Source organism: Salvelinus sp. IW2-2015, linkage group LG15, assembly GCF_002910315.2.
Source record: "Salvelinus sp. IW2-2015 linkage group LG15, ASM291031v2, whole genome shotgun sequence".
In the NCBI taxonomy this organism is placed as follows: Eukaryota; Metazoa; Chordata; class Actinopteri; order Salmoniformes; family Salmonidae; genus Salvelinus; species Salvelinus sp. IW2-2015.
This window is the reverse complement of record NC_036855.1, coordinates 18526672-18546281: the sequence shown is the minus strand read 5'-3', so window position 1 is coordinate 18546281 and position 19610 is coordinate 18526672. Positions and strand designations below refer to the sequence as shown.

General features: G+C 42.1%; 1 protein-coding gene across 1 annotated transcript in view; it reads right to left on the bottom strand.

Moving 5' to 3' along the window:
* Nucleotides 1–19610, bottom strand: part of LOC111974655 (RIMS-binding protein 2-like) — a 163944-nt gene that overhangs the window by 138367 nt on the left and 5967 nt on the right. The window contains 1 exon segment of the mRNA XM_070447014.1: nt 9324–9470. Within this exon segment, the coding sequence (XP_070303115.1) occupies nt 9324–9470 (147 nt within the window).

Genomic DNA, 19610 nt, shown 5'->3' with positions numbered 1-19610 from the left:
CGCTGCGCTTTGGTCCAGTTATTATGACGATCGTGACACATACAGATAATTGTATGTGTGGGGTACAGAAGTGAGGTAGTCATTAAAACATAATGTTAAACACGTATTGCACACAGTGAGTCCATGCAACGTATTATGTGACTTGTTAAGCACATTTTTACTCCTGAATTATTTAGGCTTGCAATAACAAAGAGGTTGAATATTTATTGACCCAAGACATTTCAGCTTTTAATTTTTTATTAATTTGTAAATATTTCTAAAAACATAATTCCACTTTGACATTATAGGGTATTGTGTGTAGGCCAGTGACACAACATCTAAATGTAATCCATTTTAAATGCAGGCTGTAACACAACAAAATGTGGGAAAAGTCAAGTGATGTGAATACTTTCTGAAGACACTGTACATATGAAGTGGATAAAACAGTATGTAAAAATACTTAGTGACCAGTGTTCAATGACAATGTACATAGAGCAGCAGACAGAAGACCCTGACTTCTCCAACCCAGTGACAATCTGCTGACTGAGAAAAGCTCTCTATGGAACTGAACCCCAACCTTTTTACAAAGCCGTTGCTATTACCAAATTGCTAGTTCGAGTRAGATGTAATCATGTGCCACCCTATCTTAGGTTTAAATGTGATTTTCTCTTTTTCATCCTTTGATCTTACTGTTGCACTTATGAATTTGTGTGCTGCCTGTACTTTCAGTCTCAGAGTGAACCCGTGTTCACCCCACTAGTCCCGTGCAGCTATCACACATACACCCTTGCCTCAGGAGTCCCCTCTTCCTCCTCCCTAGGCAGTCTCCTCTCCTCTTCTCTACCCTCCTCCCCAGGGAGAGTCACCTTTCCTTTCCTCTCCTCCATAGGCAGACTCCTCCCATCCCCCCTCCTCCTCAGTCAGTCTTCTCCCCAGCCAGCACTACATTCTCATTAAGACAAGCAATGGTCTGACTACGACAGTGACACTGATAGAGCAGTAGCATCAGAAGAAGCCTATGCGTGCAGTCTCACCACACRAGACAAGTCCAAACAATTCAACCCAAAACCTTTGTAGCAGATGAGTGATATGCATTTGACTGTCTTTTTCTATCACACTGGTCTGTTTACCTTTTTTTATATGCATGTAAGACATTCTAGCAACACAAGAATTATCATATTTGACTTATTCAGGACACCAGGTTTGATTGAATAGGACCCCTGATTTCTGGCTAACAACGTTTAGAGAGCATCCATCAGATGTTCTGTCCCAACAGCACAATCAGTCTAGCACTCTGAGTGTATACCCCCAGATCGACTTCAAATTAATCAATTATGAATTGGTTCAGGCCCGATCCCTGAGGTGATTTACTAGCGGCTCTCCTCTGCTCTGGCCTGCAGCACACATACACAGGCCAGCTAGCGGATACCACGACCTACTCACAGCTAAACTGCTGCGTAACATAACGACAGCTGGCACAACATATGGACATTTCCATGTAAAAAGCCCCATGAGCACTAACATGTGAAGTTCATAGACGCACATCAAATTTGGTGTCAAATGAAAGCTAAGAGTCTATATTTTTGAGAGATTAAGGCATATATACATTTTTCAACCATTCTCCATCCCAAAAATTGGGAATGCGCGAAGGCGTATTGGAAAAAGGATTTTAGAAAACAGCAGAAAAAGTCTTAAAACGTATTAGAAATACATAAAAACAAAGTAATTTTAAAGTAACAACCCCTGACAACTAATATCAACATTTATATTATGTTTTATTTGGTTTATGTGACAGTCTGGCCAATCTCTCTCCATCTCCCTCACCGTCTCCGTCTCTCGCTCTCTCTCTCTGTCTCTCCAATTTGCTTTATTGGCATGACYTAACAATGTACATATTGCCAAAGCTTACTTTGGATATTTACAATATGAATTTTGAATCAAAATAGAGAATCAAAATTGTCAACGGGACAACAGTAACAACAATAACCAAGGGTCAAAATAACCATACATTGAACAATAACAATAAGTATACAGTAGAGGACATGTGCAGGTTGATTGGTCTGTCAGACACTGTCCCTCAACCCTTGGCAGGCAGCAATGTAGTGCGCTGCCAACCCACAGCTCTCTGCGTCCTCCCCCAACAGGACGGGTAGCCTACTCTCATCAGAGAGGTCTAAGAAACCTTGAATAAGGGTTTCAAATTTGGGGAAATGACACTATCTAATTGTTTTATATTTTTTACATTTTGTCAGGAAATGCAGCTCTGTCTCAGGTTCTGCTGTTGTGCAGTGGTTGCACAGCCTTTCCTCTACAGGGAGCCAGGTTTTCCTGTGTCGACCCTTCTCAATGGCAAGGCTGTGCTCACTGAGCCTGTACTRTGTCAAGGTTTTGATCAGTAACCATGGTCAAATAGTTAGCCACGGTGTACTGTCAATTTAGGGCCAGATAGCACTGCATTTTGCTTTGTGTTTGTGTTTTCCAATAAGCAATGTAGTTTTGTTTTGACTGTGTTGTAATTTGGTTTATTCTGATTGATTTGGATGTGCTGGTCCTGAGGCTTCAGTGTGTTAGTAGAACATGTTTGTGAACTCAGCCCCAGGACCAGCTGGATCTCAAACTCTCTCTCTGTCTCTCTCTGTCTGTCTCTGTCTCTCTGGCTGTCTGGCTCTGGCTGTCTGTCTCTGGCTCTGGCTGTCTCTGGCTCTGGCTGTCTCTGGCTGTCTGTCTCTGGCTCTGGCTGTCTGTCTGTCTCTGTCTCTGTCTCTGTCTCTGTCTCTGTCTCTATCTCTGGCTGTCTGTCTGTCTGTCTCTGGCTGTCTGTCTGTCTCTGTCTGTCTCTGTCTCTGTCTCTCAATGTAACTTCTCCCGTGACACCTACCCATGAGCCCTTCTGTTTCCATTTACTGTAACCAGCCCTCTCACCCACTGAGCACCATCTGACACCGGACATCCATGGACTTTGAAAAGTAGTTGAAATTTGGTCAGTCCAAATCTGAACCAATCATAGATGTCTGTTTCACAAGTTTGGACAGCACAATAAAGAAAAGTAGAGTATAGGTCAGTACAGTATAATTTATTGTACTGTACTTTACTCTACTCTATTGTACTTTACTATACTGTATTGAACTTTAATGTAGTACTGTACTGTACTTTGATGTCCAAACTTGTGAAACATAGACGTCTATGATTTGTTCAGATTTGGTCTGGTCCAGACCAACAAAATGTGGTCTTGTTTGGTGGCAGAGCTCATTAAAATAATAGCCAGTGTGTAGAACAATACCCAAATATGCAAAAGAGGATATAACATTTTTATACCTTTGTGTACCTACTTAAGATACATCACCATTAACAGAATGAAATTCATAATTATGCATTTCTATATAGTACAGATCAGGGACCGTGATATAATTCTGTTACCGGGTGTTAATCCACTTCACTTACTGTAGTTCAATAACTAAAATACATTTTTCCAAAGTCAAGGTATCAGAGCTGACACCCCGTTCTTTCTGCAGACATCTTCGAATCTTCATTCTGAGTCGATATTTAAGAGACTTTTTGGAAAAGGTGGTCACAGGGGGACATTTTACCATCATTCTGTTACCAAACTTTGCATCTGCACTGTTCTTCCAGTAAATGTGTTTTTGTAACATTTTCAGTGGAAATTGTTAAAAGTAGTACCTGTGCATAGAGTTGTATGGTTTGTTTAACTTCGCAATCAATGGTTTTTGTTTGGCGTACTTTTAAAGTGAAGAATCAACGTCTCGACGTCATTCTGATTCCGTGGAATTGCCCATATCCACTTACATCTCATTTACATCTCATTTACATGGTATGTGCTCAGGGGAGCATAACGCAAACATGTGCACATATGGTTGTGTGTGTGTGTGTGTACACTGATGTGCTGTGTAAATGTACACACACAAAAACAGACCCACATACACACACTTGTGTATCCAGTTGCTTAGGATCGAGTGTGTAGCGATAGGAATTACAAATCATGGATGAACCGGGTTTGCAAATCTACGGTACAATTAAATCTGCTCGCATACGTCGGAAAAGCCCTGCCGCTTTTCAGCAGCTGGGAAAAAAAGAGGACAAAAATCACTTGCTTGCCTTATCATGCACCGGACAGGTTCACAGCAACAATGACGGGGGTGATGATGATGCACTTTCACTGACTGGGCTGTCTACTGCTGTCATCTTTACAGAGCTGCTTTCCCAGGCAGAGAAGATGCTGTTGCGTAATCCTGGACACGGACCCTTCTGTTCATATCACTAATACCTCCCACCATGGCAGCCAGGGCCGGTCACGTGCTGCAGCCAGGGCCGGTCACGTGCTGCAGCCAGGGCCGGTCACGTGCTGCAGCCAGGGCCGGTCACGTGCTGCCGCCAGGGCCGGTCACGTGCTGCAGCCAGGGCCGGTCACGTGCTGCCGCCAGGCCAGCCCATAACAGCAGCAGTAATACAGGGCTCCAGCTGTTACTACAGCCTATGCTCAGTCATCAGAGAAAGCAGTGAGTGCACAGGGCCACGCTCCTCTCCTCTCACATAACTCATCCTCCCGCCTCCACTGAGGGGCCAGCCTTGACCTACGTCTCTGCATCAGTCTCAGCGTCATTCAGCACTGTTCCAGCTGCTCCCACTGTACGGTCCACCACAGCATCCTGGCTAGCACAGGAGGAGCACTGACCCTCGCACGCTTAGCTTACATAACGCTTCTATTGTTAAGATGCAAGCAGGACAAAACCTCGACACGTAGAGTGCTGTACTGCTGCTGTACTGCTGCTGGCTTCACTGGCTGCACTAGGCTCCATGATATACTGTAGGACTGACACAGTCAACCATTTTATTTCACTCAGCTTGGAAGCACCACAGTGCCTCTCGCGATACAGTCGTTTCATCACTGAAAGAGGGGCACATGGAGCATTTTAATAGGATTGTAGCTAGACAAACCCTTCCCCTAAAAGTATCATTGAGTCATGTAATTTTGTTGGCATGAAATGGCATAAAAATTATAATTTCTTACACTGAACAGGAAACTTCAATTTGAGTCATTTGATTTTCAAGCTTGGTGATTACAAGTCCTTTCTGTTAAATGTCTACCAGTGTACTACAGTACATAGTAAAGAGGAAAGCAGCTTGATGTCTGTTCAGGGATAGTAACTGGAATGATAAATTACCATGTTTCCTTGTCTAGGTGGGCAGGTGGAGCTGTGAATGGGGAATGTTTCCTTGTCAAGGTGGGCAGGTGGAGCTGTGAAATGGGGAAATGTTTCCTTGTCTAGGTGGGCAGGTGGAGCTGTGAATGGGGAATGTTTCCTTGTCAAGGTGGGCAGGTGGAGCTGTGAATGGGGAAATGTTTGCTTTGTCTAGGTTGGGCAGGTGGAGCTGTGAATGGGGAATGTTTCCCTTGTCTAGGTGGGCAAGGGAGCTGTTGATGGGGAATGTTTCCTTGGTCTAGGTGGGCAGGTGGAGCTGTGAATTGGGGAATGTTTCCTTGTCTAGGTGGGGCAGGTGGGAGCTGTGAAGTGGCGAATGTTTCCTTGTCAAGGTGGGCAGGTGGAGCTGTGAATGGGGATATGTTTGCTTAGTCTAGGTGGGCAGGTGGAGCTGTGAATGGGGAATGTTTCCTTGTCTAGGTGGGCAAGTGGAGCTGTGAATGGGAATGTTTCCTTGTCTAGGTGGCAGGTGGAGCTGTGAATGGGGAATGTTTCCTTGTCTAGGTGGGCAGGTGGAGCTGTGAATGGGGAATGTTTCCTTGTCTAGGTGGGCAGGTGGAGCTGTGAATGGGGATAGGGGGTGGAGGGCTACTCTCTCACGCACCAGGTGATTGGTGGAGGGTGACAGCCCTAACTATGGGATTCTGAGAAGTGACCTTGGGAGGCAGAGAGAACTCATTCACACACACACAAGCATACGCACGCACACACGCACACACACACACACACACACACACCACACACACACCACCACACACACACACACACACACACACACACACACACACACCACACACACACAAGCACACACACACACACACCCACACACAACACACACACACACACACACATTCTCTGTTTCAGACACACACACTAAAATATTTCCTTCATCTCATCTCTACTATTACTTAGTGTTGCTCAATGCTGAATGAATCCCTGAGAAGACACACCAATGCCAGCCCCTGGGACATCCCAGTTAAACTATGTCCTCTAACCACCAACTTACCAACCACACTCTGTTGTGCCCTAATTCAGCAAGTCATTGCAAATGAAACACTGACCTCCCTAAATTATTCAACCCCCTTAACACAAACTGTAATACCAAGAATCGTCTAATTTCTCAAGTGATGTGCACTAACACGTTGACCACTAATAAAACACTCAGTTCCCAAATCATTCATTTAAACTGACCAATAGGCTTTCCCCTAATTACCATATCCCATATTAATTCCCCTAACGATAATGATCAACTTCCCCAGCACACCAACACAATGTGTCTTCCCTAGCATACAGTATTAGCATGAAACTTTACTAGCACAAATACCATAGTTTGGCTTCTTATTGACATTTCCTCAAACACACTACACTACACTACACTACAAGTCTTCACTACCACACTACACAAATACTAATGTCCTCCAATAATTTCAACTCCAGAGCACAGGATTCCTATACAACATACTTCCAGATCCTCTCATTCATGCTAAAGCTATTCTACAGTAGGTCCTCTGGCTGCTGGCATTCTCTGTCTGGTCCTGCTGGAATATTCTGCATCTTTCTCCTCTCTGCTCCACGTACAGCAGAGAGCGATCCATGTAGAGAACTGCAGAGCAGCTGAGCCGTGACACAGAGGCATGTTATGATCATCATACCCCCAGCAGCACAGTGCTTCTGCAGCAGCGGCAGTAGAAACAAGCCAGTACAGTGCAGCCTGTAGAGAAAAACAGAGGGGGTTTGACAGTACCTCACAAGCAGCAGTCCTGTCTCTGTATTTCCCTGTTGTAGGAGCGGTGCAGAGGCAGCAGTGTCCTACTGTGTCAGACCATCAGCTGGCAGTAGAACCAGGACGATGGCCGTTGAAGGGAAGCGGTTGTTCAGGGCTGTGTGTGTCCGCTGCAGCTTAAAATGGTTCATCAGCGCGCGGCGGCAGAAAGCGGCACAGCCAGGCAGCGCGGAGAGGGACAGCCAGAGAGCATCATTCAGCTCACACTACCATGGCTGTGTAGCAAGCACACACACACACACACACACACATTTACACGCCCCCCTCTCCCCCCTCTTTTTTGCTCTCTCTCTCTCACACGCTTACTCACACAGACACAGGCACGCAGGGGTGCAGAGGCCGTAAGCGCAGCACTGAAGCAGCGCTCTCTCCAGGATTTCTCTTTCAGTCTCTGCCTTAAATCACTGTTGCTATTTTTCTCTCTTCTTCTTCACTCTCTCCAATTACAGAGAATGGATATGTCCATATGCCCTTCTAGTACCTTCTCCCACCACACCACCACCCCACCTCCCCACAGCTGATGAGAAGCCATGATTAAAGCTGACAAGGTCAAATTAGGTTATGTTTGGCTGTGGCCTCCCCTTCTCCTTCCTCCTTGCTCTGTAGCAGTGTTTCTTGGTCTAATCGGGTGGCTCAGCCTCCTCATGGGTCATTATGCTAAAGAGGATCCCCCTAGGCCCAGCCCAACAAACCCTCTTCCATTGCACAGTGGGCACGACCAATCAGCTACGCCAAACACTGGCAAGAACATTGCTCATCCAATCCTAGATCGGGAAATCAAAAGCAGATGGGTATTAAAGGGGATTATTTGTGTCGTCCTGGGTTTTTCCCTATTGGGAGATAGGGGGGGGGGGGGGGGGGGACACACGCAGAGGCTGCTCTCTCCGGATGGCTGTGGTAGTGCACTCTGGTTAGGGAGGGAGAGAATAAACAGAGCCCAAAACAGATATGCTCTCCTCTGCTTGGCTGCCTAGCAACCACAGCAGCTCTTTTTTTCTCTCTGTTTTGTGCCCTCCCTCCCTCCCCCTCCAGCAGGACCCTCTTTGCAATCCCAATTGAGAGCCTCCATTGCACAACTGCTGCTTAACACTTTGGCACTAGATCACACACGATTGATGTCAAATGCTCCCTGCCCATGTCCTCTACTCTCAGTGCAAACACACGAGGAGGAGCTCAGCACTGGCTAGCTGCAGGCAGACACACACCTGATCATTACTATACACATTACAGGCTAGGCCACCTCCAATCCAAAATTCGTCTCTATCTTGGCAAATTKATTTAATGCTTGGCAAAAAAAAAWAAAAAATCCTTCCTGTTTGATAAATTACAGACACATACACAAGCAATGACTGTGTAATATCTCCTGATTAAAAATACAGCTCTGATTGGATCCCGACGCCACCATACCCTAACACATGAGCACAAATATGAGATAATAGGCAGTTATGAGAGAGAGAGGACTCTTATAGAATAGAAGTCCCCTGTGTGGCCTAGATTGGAGAGGTAGTGAGGATGTCTGCCTTGATGCTGCAGATCAAAGCCATGTGGGTCAAACTGCTGCTTGCTTTTAAAGTTCATGTCAGCCCTGAGAGCGACCTGTGGGCTAAAAGCCCACTTTAGACCCCAACGTCAGAATAAAGGGTCAAAGAGGAGAAACAAAGCTCATTTCTCTGAGAATGTCTCTGAGTGCTCCAAAGTGGGACCTTGGACAAGGCCTTTCTATTGATCTGTTAAGCCACTTTAGCTGCTAAGGAAGACTGCTAAATACGTTTCACCCCGTGGGTTCTGTAAGGGAAGCTTTAATGTTTTTTTTAAAGAAAATGCATATACAAATAGATACTTATATAATTATAGTACTACACTTTCAAAGTACATAATATCAAGCTAGTTATTTTCATTTGTTTAACTATCATTTAAATATAATGCATTATACAGTATAGAACTGAGTATTGCTGCTGTAAATGAATACAATTAAACCCATCTTGGTTGATTCATAAACTGAAAGTTTCACATGGTGATATGGATAGTAATGACCCTGCACTGTTAAGCTTTGGGAGTGAATGGTGAGCGCTTTGGGAGAGCTTTGGGACTGAATGGTGCAGGGTGAGGTCAAATCCTAATCGTAGCATCATCAACTACTAATCCTTTAAAGACATACTACAACTTCTCACTTGATAAAACCAATGCTTTTTGCAGCATGCTCCATTTTCTAAGCTACCAGACTGCAACAATAACCATAGCGTCTGTGTAATATCCCCACATAAAGATTTGGGCAAACCTTACAACCTGGGGAAATACACCACCTCAGTCAGTGGTTGGTTGCTAGAGAAGGATCCACTCACCTTGTCCCTCATGTGGGTGGAGTTGTTCTTAGCTGTGTCTGACCACTGTCTCTGGCTCCACATCACTTCCCTCTGGGACTGGGACACTCTCAGTAGTTTCTCCACTTCACAACAAGCCTTCTGCTCTTTCTGACCACCCATTGTCTCCTGTGTAACACACACACACACACACACACATACACACACACTACAATCAAATACAACCACAGGGACACTCAAAACTGCTCTTACAACCCAATTGTGTGTCCTCAGACTGCAGTAAGTCCATATAATCAATGTAACATTGCATATGAATTAGGAATCCCCAGTGATCTTCGCAATGACCTACCATGGCAGTGCCGTCCGCATGTTTTCCCAAAAGCTCTGGGCTCTAGCCATGGTCAGAAGCCACTGATGATGTCACTATAGCATGCTGAGATTATTCATAACTGTTTTCCGGGGAGTTACATAATGGTGGATGTTGGATTATTTGTTAGTGCATAGAAAACACTGCAGACACAACTCTGCTGCCTCACGGACATAAGCCTTTAAAAATAAAACAGAAATAAACATGTGAGAGGCCATTTCAACTGCTTTAAATATGGATTTCTGGAAGGTTGAGGCTATTAATTGGCAAACCAAACATACTGGTAGTCTTGTTTTAGCTTGAAAAAAATCATTAATGTTTTAGTCAGTGAGAATTTAAATATACTTAAAACTGATACCAGTGCATAAAACGCAACCCATGCTAAACATAATAGTCAACAGCTACTGTATCTAACAGTAATCATTGTAATGATGGTACCATATATCACACAAATCAATTATAGGACTCTCATTGTATGTGTCACGTCCTGACCTTAGTTCCGTTTTTGTGTCTCTATTTTAGTTTGGTTAGGGTGGGCAGTCTATGTTCTTTTTTCTAGGTTGTTGTTTTTCTATGTGTTTGGCCTGGTGTGGTTCCCAATCAAAGGCAGCTGTTTATCTTTGTCTCTGATTGGGAGCCATTTTTAGGTAGCCTGTTTTCCATTGTGTGTGGTGGGTGATTGTTTTCCATTTCAGTGTTTGCACCATTCGGGACTGTTTCGGTTTTCATTTTGATTCTCTTGTTCTTTTTGTATTTTGTATTCATTCTCATTAAAAMATATTATGGATACGTACCACGCTGCACATTGGTCCGATATTTCCTACTCCTCCTCAGACGAAGAGGACGAAAGCCGTTACAGTATGCCAATGACTTTAGAATAATTGAAAAGGATTTGAAGCTAAAGAATAATTCAATATTTGATTGCATGGGGGAAATATGAAAAAACAATACATTATGCATCTGGTATAATAAGGTAATGTGTCAAGTGGTCCAGTGCTCGATTATGGACACTAGATGTCAGCAGGTATGAGGACTCGTCAATGTTGGACTCTGCAGCTTTGATTTCATTTTGCTTTACCATGGTAATTACTATTAGGATATTACCAGAACGATGAGGACTTTTTTTATTCAATTCAATTCCAGCCAAAGCATTTCCAAAGATTGAATTGAAACTACTGACACAATGAATAGGCCCTCCACTGGACAGACTTTTAAAAAGTGTATTCTGAAGCCATCTTTATTGGTCGCGTACATAGATTTGCAAATGTTATCACTGGTGCAGCGAAATGCTTGTGTTTCTAGCTCCAATAGTGCAGCAATACCTAGCAATAAATACACACATAATCCAGAATTATTTTTATGAAAAAATCTGAAATATCAGAACGGGCAATGTCAGAGACCGGAATATAAATATATATACATAATGTACATATGGAGAGAGTGCATTTGGAAAGTATTCAAACGCCTTGATTTGTATTAAATGTATTAAAAATAAAAAACACAAATACCTTATTTACATAAGTGTTATGAGACTCGAAATTGAGCTGTGCATCCTGTTTTCATTGATCATCCTTGAGATGTTTCTACAACTTGATTGGAGTCCAACTGTGGTAAATTCAATTGATTGGACATGATTTGGAAAGGCACACACCTGTCTATATAAGGTCCCACAGTTGACAGTGCAWYTCAGAGCAAAAACCAAGCCATGAGGTCGAAGGAATTGTCCGTAAAGCTCAGAGACAGGATTGTGTCGAGGCATAGATCTGGTGAAGGGTACCAAAACATTTCTGCAGCACTGAAGGTCCCCAGGAACACAGTTTCTCTSTGGAGATGGGAGAACCTTGCAGGAGGACAACCATCTCTTTAGCACTCCACCAATCAGGCCTTTATGGTAGAGTGGCCAGAAGGAAGCCACTACTCAGTAAAAGGCTCATGATAGCTCACTTGGAGTTTGCCAAAAGGCACCTAAAGGACTTGCAGACCATGAGAAATAAGATTTTCTGGTCGGATGAAACCAATATTAAACTCTTTGCGTCACATCTGGAAGAAACCAGGCACCGCTCATCACTTGGCTAATACCATTCCTACGGTGACGCATGGTGGTAGCAGCATCATGCTGTGGGGATGTTTTTACAGTGGCATGGACTGGGAGTCAGGATCGAGAGAAAGATGAATGGAGCAAAGTACAGAGAGCTCCTTGATGAAAACCTGCTCCAGAGCATTCAGAACCTCAGACTGGGGCAAAGGTTCACCTTCCAACAGGACAATGACCCTAAGCACACAGCCAAGACAACGCAGGAGTGGCTTCGGTACAAGTCTCTGAATATCCTTGAGTGGCCCAGCCAGAGCCCGGACTTGAACCCAATCGAACATCTCTGGAGACCTGAAAATAGCTGTGCAGCGACGCTCCCCATCCAACCTGACAGAGCTTGAGAGGATCTGTAGAGAAGAATGGGAGAAACTCCCCAAGTACAGATGTGCCAAGTTTGTAGCGTTATATCCAAGAAGACTCTAGGCTGGAATCGCTGCCAAAGGTGCTTCGCAAAAGTACTGAAAATAGTGTCTGAATACTTATGTAAAAGTGATATTTCATTTTTTTTAAATATATATATAAATTTGCAAAYATGTTTGTTTTTGCTTTGTCATTATGGAATATTGTGTGTAGAGGGGGGGAAAACAATTTAATCCATTTTAGAATAAGGCTGTAATGTAACAAAGTGGAAAAAGTGAAGGGGTCTGAATACTTTCTGAATGCACTGTATATACATATATAATAGTGTGTAAAGACAGTATGGACCGTATATAAATAGAGAAAGTGTGTACAGCAGTAGTTACATAGGATGAGCCATGACTAGAATACAGTATATACATATAAAATGGGTAGACATTATTAAAGTGACCAGTGTTCAATGACTATGTACATAGGGCAGCAGTCTCTAAGGTGCAGGGTAGAGTATCAGAATGTGTGGTATGTTACCTGCAGAAAATATAAGGACATGTTTGACTCCCTTTCAAACTGTTATTTGCAGGTATATAAATATCAGTTGTTGACTGGCAAATTGGGGGGGGGGTATTAAACATGGAAGTGTTAATGAATTTACCTGCGAAAAAGCAGAGAACAATTCACACAGACCCGATACCTGTATTTTAGTTACAGGGTCTGTGAAAATCATAATCATGATTAGATCTTTAGGTGGCTTTTATTTTTCCATTTTTTTTTAACCCTCTACCCCTTTAAGATATAGGAAAAACCTGGTATAAAAATGTAGGCATGGAAAATTTGTGGAATTTTGGTCTGTATATGAAAGGTATATATGGTTCAGGGCAGGGTAAAAGCTTTTCTAAAACTTTTTAAAACATATAAGATCATAAAATAATAAACAAATCTGACTACAAGTTATGATATAGTAAGTTCATGATTATGAAATATGTTTAGGTGATCTGTATCACATAAATCCAATGGACACTTTGCATCAGGCCCTCCTCAACTTTCAAGGATAACCTTATGTATATCATATAGTCATTCAGAGAGTGTTTGTGGGGATGATGTTTCATTAATTCAGTGTATTAATTCTTGAAGAATGTAATTTAGAAATGCCTCATGAGCAACGGTCTTACCCCATCATAACTCAAAATATAAGTGTATTCCACTCCATTATTTCTAAAAACATTAATTGTTAACAAACTGTAAAGCTTCAAAACATGTTTAAAACGATCATTTTGATCTCATGGATGGTTAGTCCTTGCATCCATAATATGTGATTATGTGAGAGTTCTTGCCTCTATGTATTGAGAGTGGTTTAATTTCCCCTGCCCCATTCCTAAACTGTTTACCAAATTAAGTGGCAGGGATTACACTTTGTAATTGTTTGAATCCCAGATTGCCCCTTTAAAAAGGGGTCAATCTGCAGGACTATTCAATATCCATGATCCAGATTTACTATCTCATCATTTTGACATAGTATCTCATAATTATGACCTGTTTCTGAATATGCATACTCCACACTCTCATGCTCAGAGTGCATTCTCCGACATTCTCTAGAGTACGTTCTTGTGAGGATGAGTGTGGAGAACGCATAAAACATTACATTTGAGAAGCACACGCACTCCTCCTACTGTATTAACTCATGCTTTACCTCCCCGTTCACTGAACCTTCTTCCAGCCAGGACAATGGCAACAATAGACAAAACAAGATAAACACCAAGCAAACGTTTTACTTCAGAATTATCAACTAGCTATATGTGAATTGTAATAATCTAGCTAGCCAGCTAGTTAAACAGGCAAAAATGACCTAAAACAAATGTTATACAAGGTAGATGAACATTTTTGTGGGTAGCTAGCCAGTAAGCACTATTGACTGAAATTTCTTCCAGCCAGGACAATGGCAATAGAGACGAAACAAGATATACACAAAGCAAGGTTTTACTTCGTTACTATCAGCTAGCTACAGTGCCTTCAGAAAGTATTGTTACGTCCCTGTGTTTATAAGCGCGGAAATCGACTCTGCCGCACGAGCATTCTTTTGCGGCACAGTCGATAGCGCGCCGGACCTCGGGCTAGAAGGTCGAGGGTTCGAGTCCTGCTCCCTGCTGTTTCATTACATTGGTGTCAGAAGTGATCGGACCTTGCATCCACGACAGTGTGTGTGCTTGGCCGGTGAGCGCGTTCCTGTAAAACGTAGAGTCGCAAGCTAGCGCGAAAGGAGGGAGTAGTGTAACGACCCTGGGTTTATAATCGCGAGCATACTTTTGCAGCACAGTCGATAGCGCGCCGGACTTCGGGGTAGAAGGTCGAGAGTTCGAGACCTGCTCCCTGCTGTTTCATTACAGTATCCTCGACTTTTTCCACATTTTTTAAAACGTTATTATAAAATTGATTAAATTGGGGGTTTTCCCCGTCAATCTAAACACAATACCCTATAAGGACAAAGCAAAAACTGTTTTTTTAGAAATGTTTGCTAATTTATTAAAAATAAAAAACTGAAATATCACATTTACATAAGTATTCAGACCCTTTACTCAGTATTTTGTTGAAGCACCTTTGGCAGCGATTACAGCCTCGAGTCTTCTTGGGTATGACGCTACAAGCTTGGCACACCTGTATTTGGGGAGTTTCTCCCATTCTTCTCTGCAGATCCTCTCAAGCTCGGTCAGGTTGGATGGGGAGCGTTGCTGCACAGCTATTTTCAGGTCTCTCCAGAGATGTTCGATTGGGTTCAAGTCCAATCTGGTTGGGCCACTCAGGGACGTTCAGAGACTTGTCCCGAAGCCACTCCTGCGTTGTCTTGGCTGTGTGCTTAGGGTCGTTGTCCTGTTGGAAGGTGAACTCTGGAGCAGGTTTTCATCAAGGATCTCTCTGTACTTTGCTCTAGGAAGAGTCTTGGTGTTTCCAAATATCTTCCATTTAGGAATGATGGAGGGCACTGTGTTCTTGGGGACCTTCAATGCTGCAGATTTTTTTGTTCCAGATCTGTGCCTCGACACAATTCTGTATCGAAGCTCTACGGAAAATTCCTTCGACCTCGTGGCTTGGTTTTTGCTCTGACATGCACTGTCAACTATGGGACCTTATATAGACAGGTGTGTGCCTTTCCAAATCATGTCCAATCAATTGAATTTACCACAGGTGGACTCCAATCAAGTTGTAGAAACATCTTAAGGATGATCAATGGAAACAGGATGCACCTGAGCTCAATTTCGAGTCTCATAGCAAAGGGGCTGAATACTTATGTAAATAAGGTATTTCTGTTTTTGTAATACATTTAAAAAATGTCTAAAAACCTGTTTTCACTTTGTCATTATGGGATATTGTGTGGGGATTGCTGAGGATTTTTAATTGTTCTTATCCATTTTCGAATAAGTCTGTAACGTAACAATATGTGGGAAAAGTCAAGGGGTCTGAATACTTCCCGAAGGCACTGTACATGTGAATCGTAATAATATAACTAACCAGATAGTTTAAAAAATGACCTAAAACGAATGGGTAACTTCGTGGGTAGCTAGCTACTTATTATCTCATAATTATGACTTACTATCTCAATATTACTCACTATCTCATAATTTACATTACATTTACATTTAAGTCATTTAGCAGACGCTCTTATCCAGAGCGACTTACAATAAGGACTTGCAGTGACTTACAGTGAAATGCCCATTGCATCTGTATCATTTTCAATTCCATTTGGTTTCTTACTGTTTCTGATCTGCTCCTCCTGGCACAATGGACTTCTGCATTATATAACTTTCCCCTTTGGCTCTTGCCATGACATTTTTAATGTTGAGTTTTTCATGCTCGCCCTCTTGAATCSTTGGCAAGAAAGATTTAAAGGTCCAAAGCAGCAATCTCCCTCTCTATCTCACACGCACTCAAACACACACGGTTAAAAGCYTTGGGACCGTAACCAAAAGGTTGCTGGTTCTAATCCCCAAGKCGGCAAAGTAGAAAAATCTGCAGTTCTGCCCTTGAGCAAGTCAGTTAACCCCCAACTACTCCCGGGTGCCGATGATGTGGACTTCTATTAAGGCAGCTCCCCCCGCACCTCTCTGATTCAGAGGGGTTGGGTTAAATGRGGAAGACACATTTCGGTTGAATGCATTCAGTTGTYCAGCTGGCTAGGTATCCCCTTTCTAACAGGTATTGACTCAGGGGAGTGAATACTTACCTAKTCAAGTTATATAGTTTCATTTTTCTTTCATCTTTAAAAAAAGGTTAGATTTTTTTCTTCCACTTTGACATTAGTGTTTTATGTAGATCGTTGACAATTTCTTTTGTTTGTTTTTTACAATTAAATCAATTTTAATCCCACTTTGTAACACAATACAATGTGAAGAAATCTAAGGGGGTGCATCTGATTGCACTGCCTAACCYTGTACTCAAACAGAGCACCCAAAACTGAAATGAAACACTAAGAATCTGGATGATAATTCACTTACATATTTATTGTTTATCTACACAATATTCCAGCTGTATCAACTGCAGAAAGATCTGACTCAATGTTGTGCAGAGATGATCTTACAACAAAATGAGCTATGTATCAAAAGCGCCACACTCAGGAGACAAAGATCTCAGGAGTGTGTATTACAAACAATCTGTTCATACAAAGGAACAAATCAGGAACAAATTACCATGTGGTGTTAACCAAATCAAGGACAAGCTTTTGCTGATCCACAAGGAAAATGGGCAGTTGATGATTGGTTTAAACCTAAACATACACTCTCATCAAAGAGAACTACATCCCTGAATCATTTGTCCGCCTAAACCTAACAAAAAGCCAAAGGTCAGTTTGTGCACAACTCAAAATCCTCCCTCTGGCTATAGAGTCAGGTAGATTTAAGAGAGTGCCTGAAGAGGAGAGAATTTGCTAAGATGATTTCATACTGTGTGATCTCGGGGAAATCAAAGACAAAATCCATTTAGTGTTATATTGACCTGTATGACAACCTGAGACGTGTTCTTTTTTTGTAACATTTTGGTGATAACTTACATCCCGTAACCAGAAAACATCCCGTAACCAGAAGAGTTATCACCAAAATGTTACAAAAAAAGAACACGTCTCAGGTTGTCATACAGGTCAATAAAACAATAAATGGATTTTGTCTTTGAGGCTTGAATTCTGTTTCAGACATGGTGTTTGAGATTGCTCAGTTTGTTCACGATGTCAGGACAGGAGATATCAACTTTTTGTGTAGAGTGGCTAGATGGTAGCTATACTGACCATGATTATTGTAGGCGTATGATATGTATAATTTGTCAAATGTTATTTGGTTCTGTTGTGTCTTGTAAACCCATGTGGGCTGGGCACCAGTAGGTGTATGACACTTAAATAAATCATAGAAATAAATAAAAAATCTAAGTGCAGACCAAAGTAATAGTAGTCAAAACAAGACACAAACATTGCATCCCAACAGTGAAATGGTTTCCAATCAAAGTTTTCATTGGGAGTGTATTAATTAGTACACTTAAGTATTATAGTGTTCGGTTCTCTTAAGGCACATTTAGTCATGATCATCACAAGGAAAAAAACATTACACCTAAGCTGTATGAAATCATCTTGTTCTGGTCGTTACACTAAATTGAACAAAATTACATAAACTGAAGTTGATATTTTAACACAGAGCTAGAAATGAATTGCTTTAAAGTGTCTAAATTATGGTGTAGATAAAAATCATTCTGCTCAGTAAAGTTTGAAAGTGACATCTCTCTACTTACCATGTAACGTGTTATTAGCCTTTATGGCAGCAGTAGAGGTGAGTCTTTGTCTGTCTATGTAGTTTGCAATGGTAGTCATTGTTGACATGTAGCCTATGGCAATCCTGTAGAGACTTCATTCTAGTTACTTGCACGGACAGTAAAAAAGGCTACCCTGTATTATTGCAGCAAGAGAGAGTGTTTTCCTAGGAGCCCTAGGACTTCTGTGAAATTGTGTAAGCCAAGGCCACTGACTCAGCCATTATATGGAGTCAAGAGGTGTAATATTGTAATAACATGGTGGATACAGCTGGATCTATTGTCCTCTGAGAAGTGAAATGCCCGTCTTGGTATTGGAGTAGTTGAAAATTGAGCAGGGTATGATGACTGGAACTTGGCCCCAAAGGTGTGAGAAACTGCTGTAGACTCATCTGCTGTTCTGAACAGTGGGGCCTCTCAATGGTCAGTCAAATATTGTTGCTATTATGATGACTATGAGGAGAGCCAGTGCCACACAAATGGCAAGCCAGAACAATTTCTGTGAGAGAGGAAGATACATTTGGTTCACTGTTCATTTAGTACATATCAAACCAAAATGACCAATTTCAACCGACATAATTGCGTCTGTGTTCATCTATTTGAATGTAGTTACTATGAACCTAACTTGGCAATTTACCCATTACTGTGATTCTCAAATTCTCTAAATCAAAACTGGACCGCTATATCAACCACTATCAAGAACAGTACCTCAATGTGTTAACCCTATTAGCCCCAAGAGCCCAGCAAAAATCAGCTTTTCAATTATCTGACTTTTATTTATCTGCATGTCCAGCCCTTATATTTAGCCTCACAATGAAGTGTTCTACCATTTACCACTTTTCAGGACAACAAGTAAAAAACAAAACAACTTGACATAAACAGTTACATTCATGGGTTTTATTGTCAAATTTATTGACAAATGTCAATAAAAAAAAGGTCTGCCAAAGCAAAACCCCTGATAAAAATGAAATTTATATGAATGAACTCCCTCACGACGCCAGGTCAGCGGAGTCAATCACCACCTTCCGGAGACACCTGAAACCCCACCTCTTTAAGGAATACCTAGGATAGGATAAAGTAATCCTCCTAACCCCCCCCCTCCCCCTTAAAAGAGTTAGATGCACTATTGTAAAGTGGTTGTTCCACTGGATATCATAAGGTGAATGCACCAATTTGTAAGTCGCTCTGGATAAGAGCGTCTGCTAAATGACTTAAATGTAAATGTAAATGTAATGCTGTAAGTACAGAAATGGCTTTTTGAGTGGTAAATGAATATCCAACTATTCAGTGACAACTGTGTGGAGTTTGGAGATTGTGACAGCAACTATGTGATCTTATAGTATTATAGACACTATGTCCTTGGATTTCCTGTGATCTTCTATGCAGAAGAACCCCTTACCTTCTAACGACTCTTGTGTAGCTAGTGAGCATTGTAGAGCAGCTTTTCATAGTTTGTAACTCAAACAATTCAGAGTCTACAGACGTTTTTGTAAAAACACCCAGCCCCGGGCCCCTTCGTGATCCGCCCTTATCTCACAAACACCGCTCTAGCTCAGCCCCCGTTAACCAACAGACGGAGAAGAAATAGACACATGTAATGGTACAACGCAGAAGTCTGTAGCTCAAACACACAATGTTTAAAAAGGGTTAGAAGTCAAAAACCCGCCGGCGTCGGGATGTGAATGGAAGGAATTGCTGTTGAATGTTGAATGTT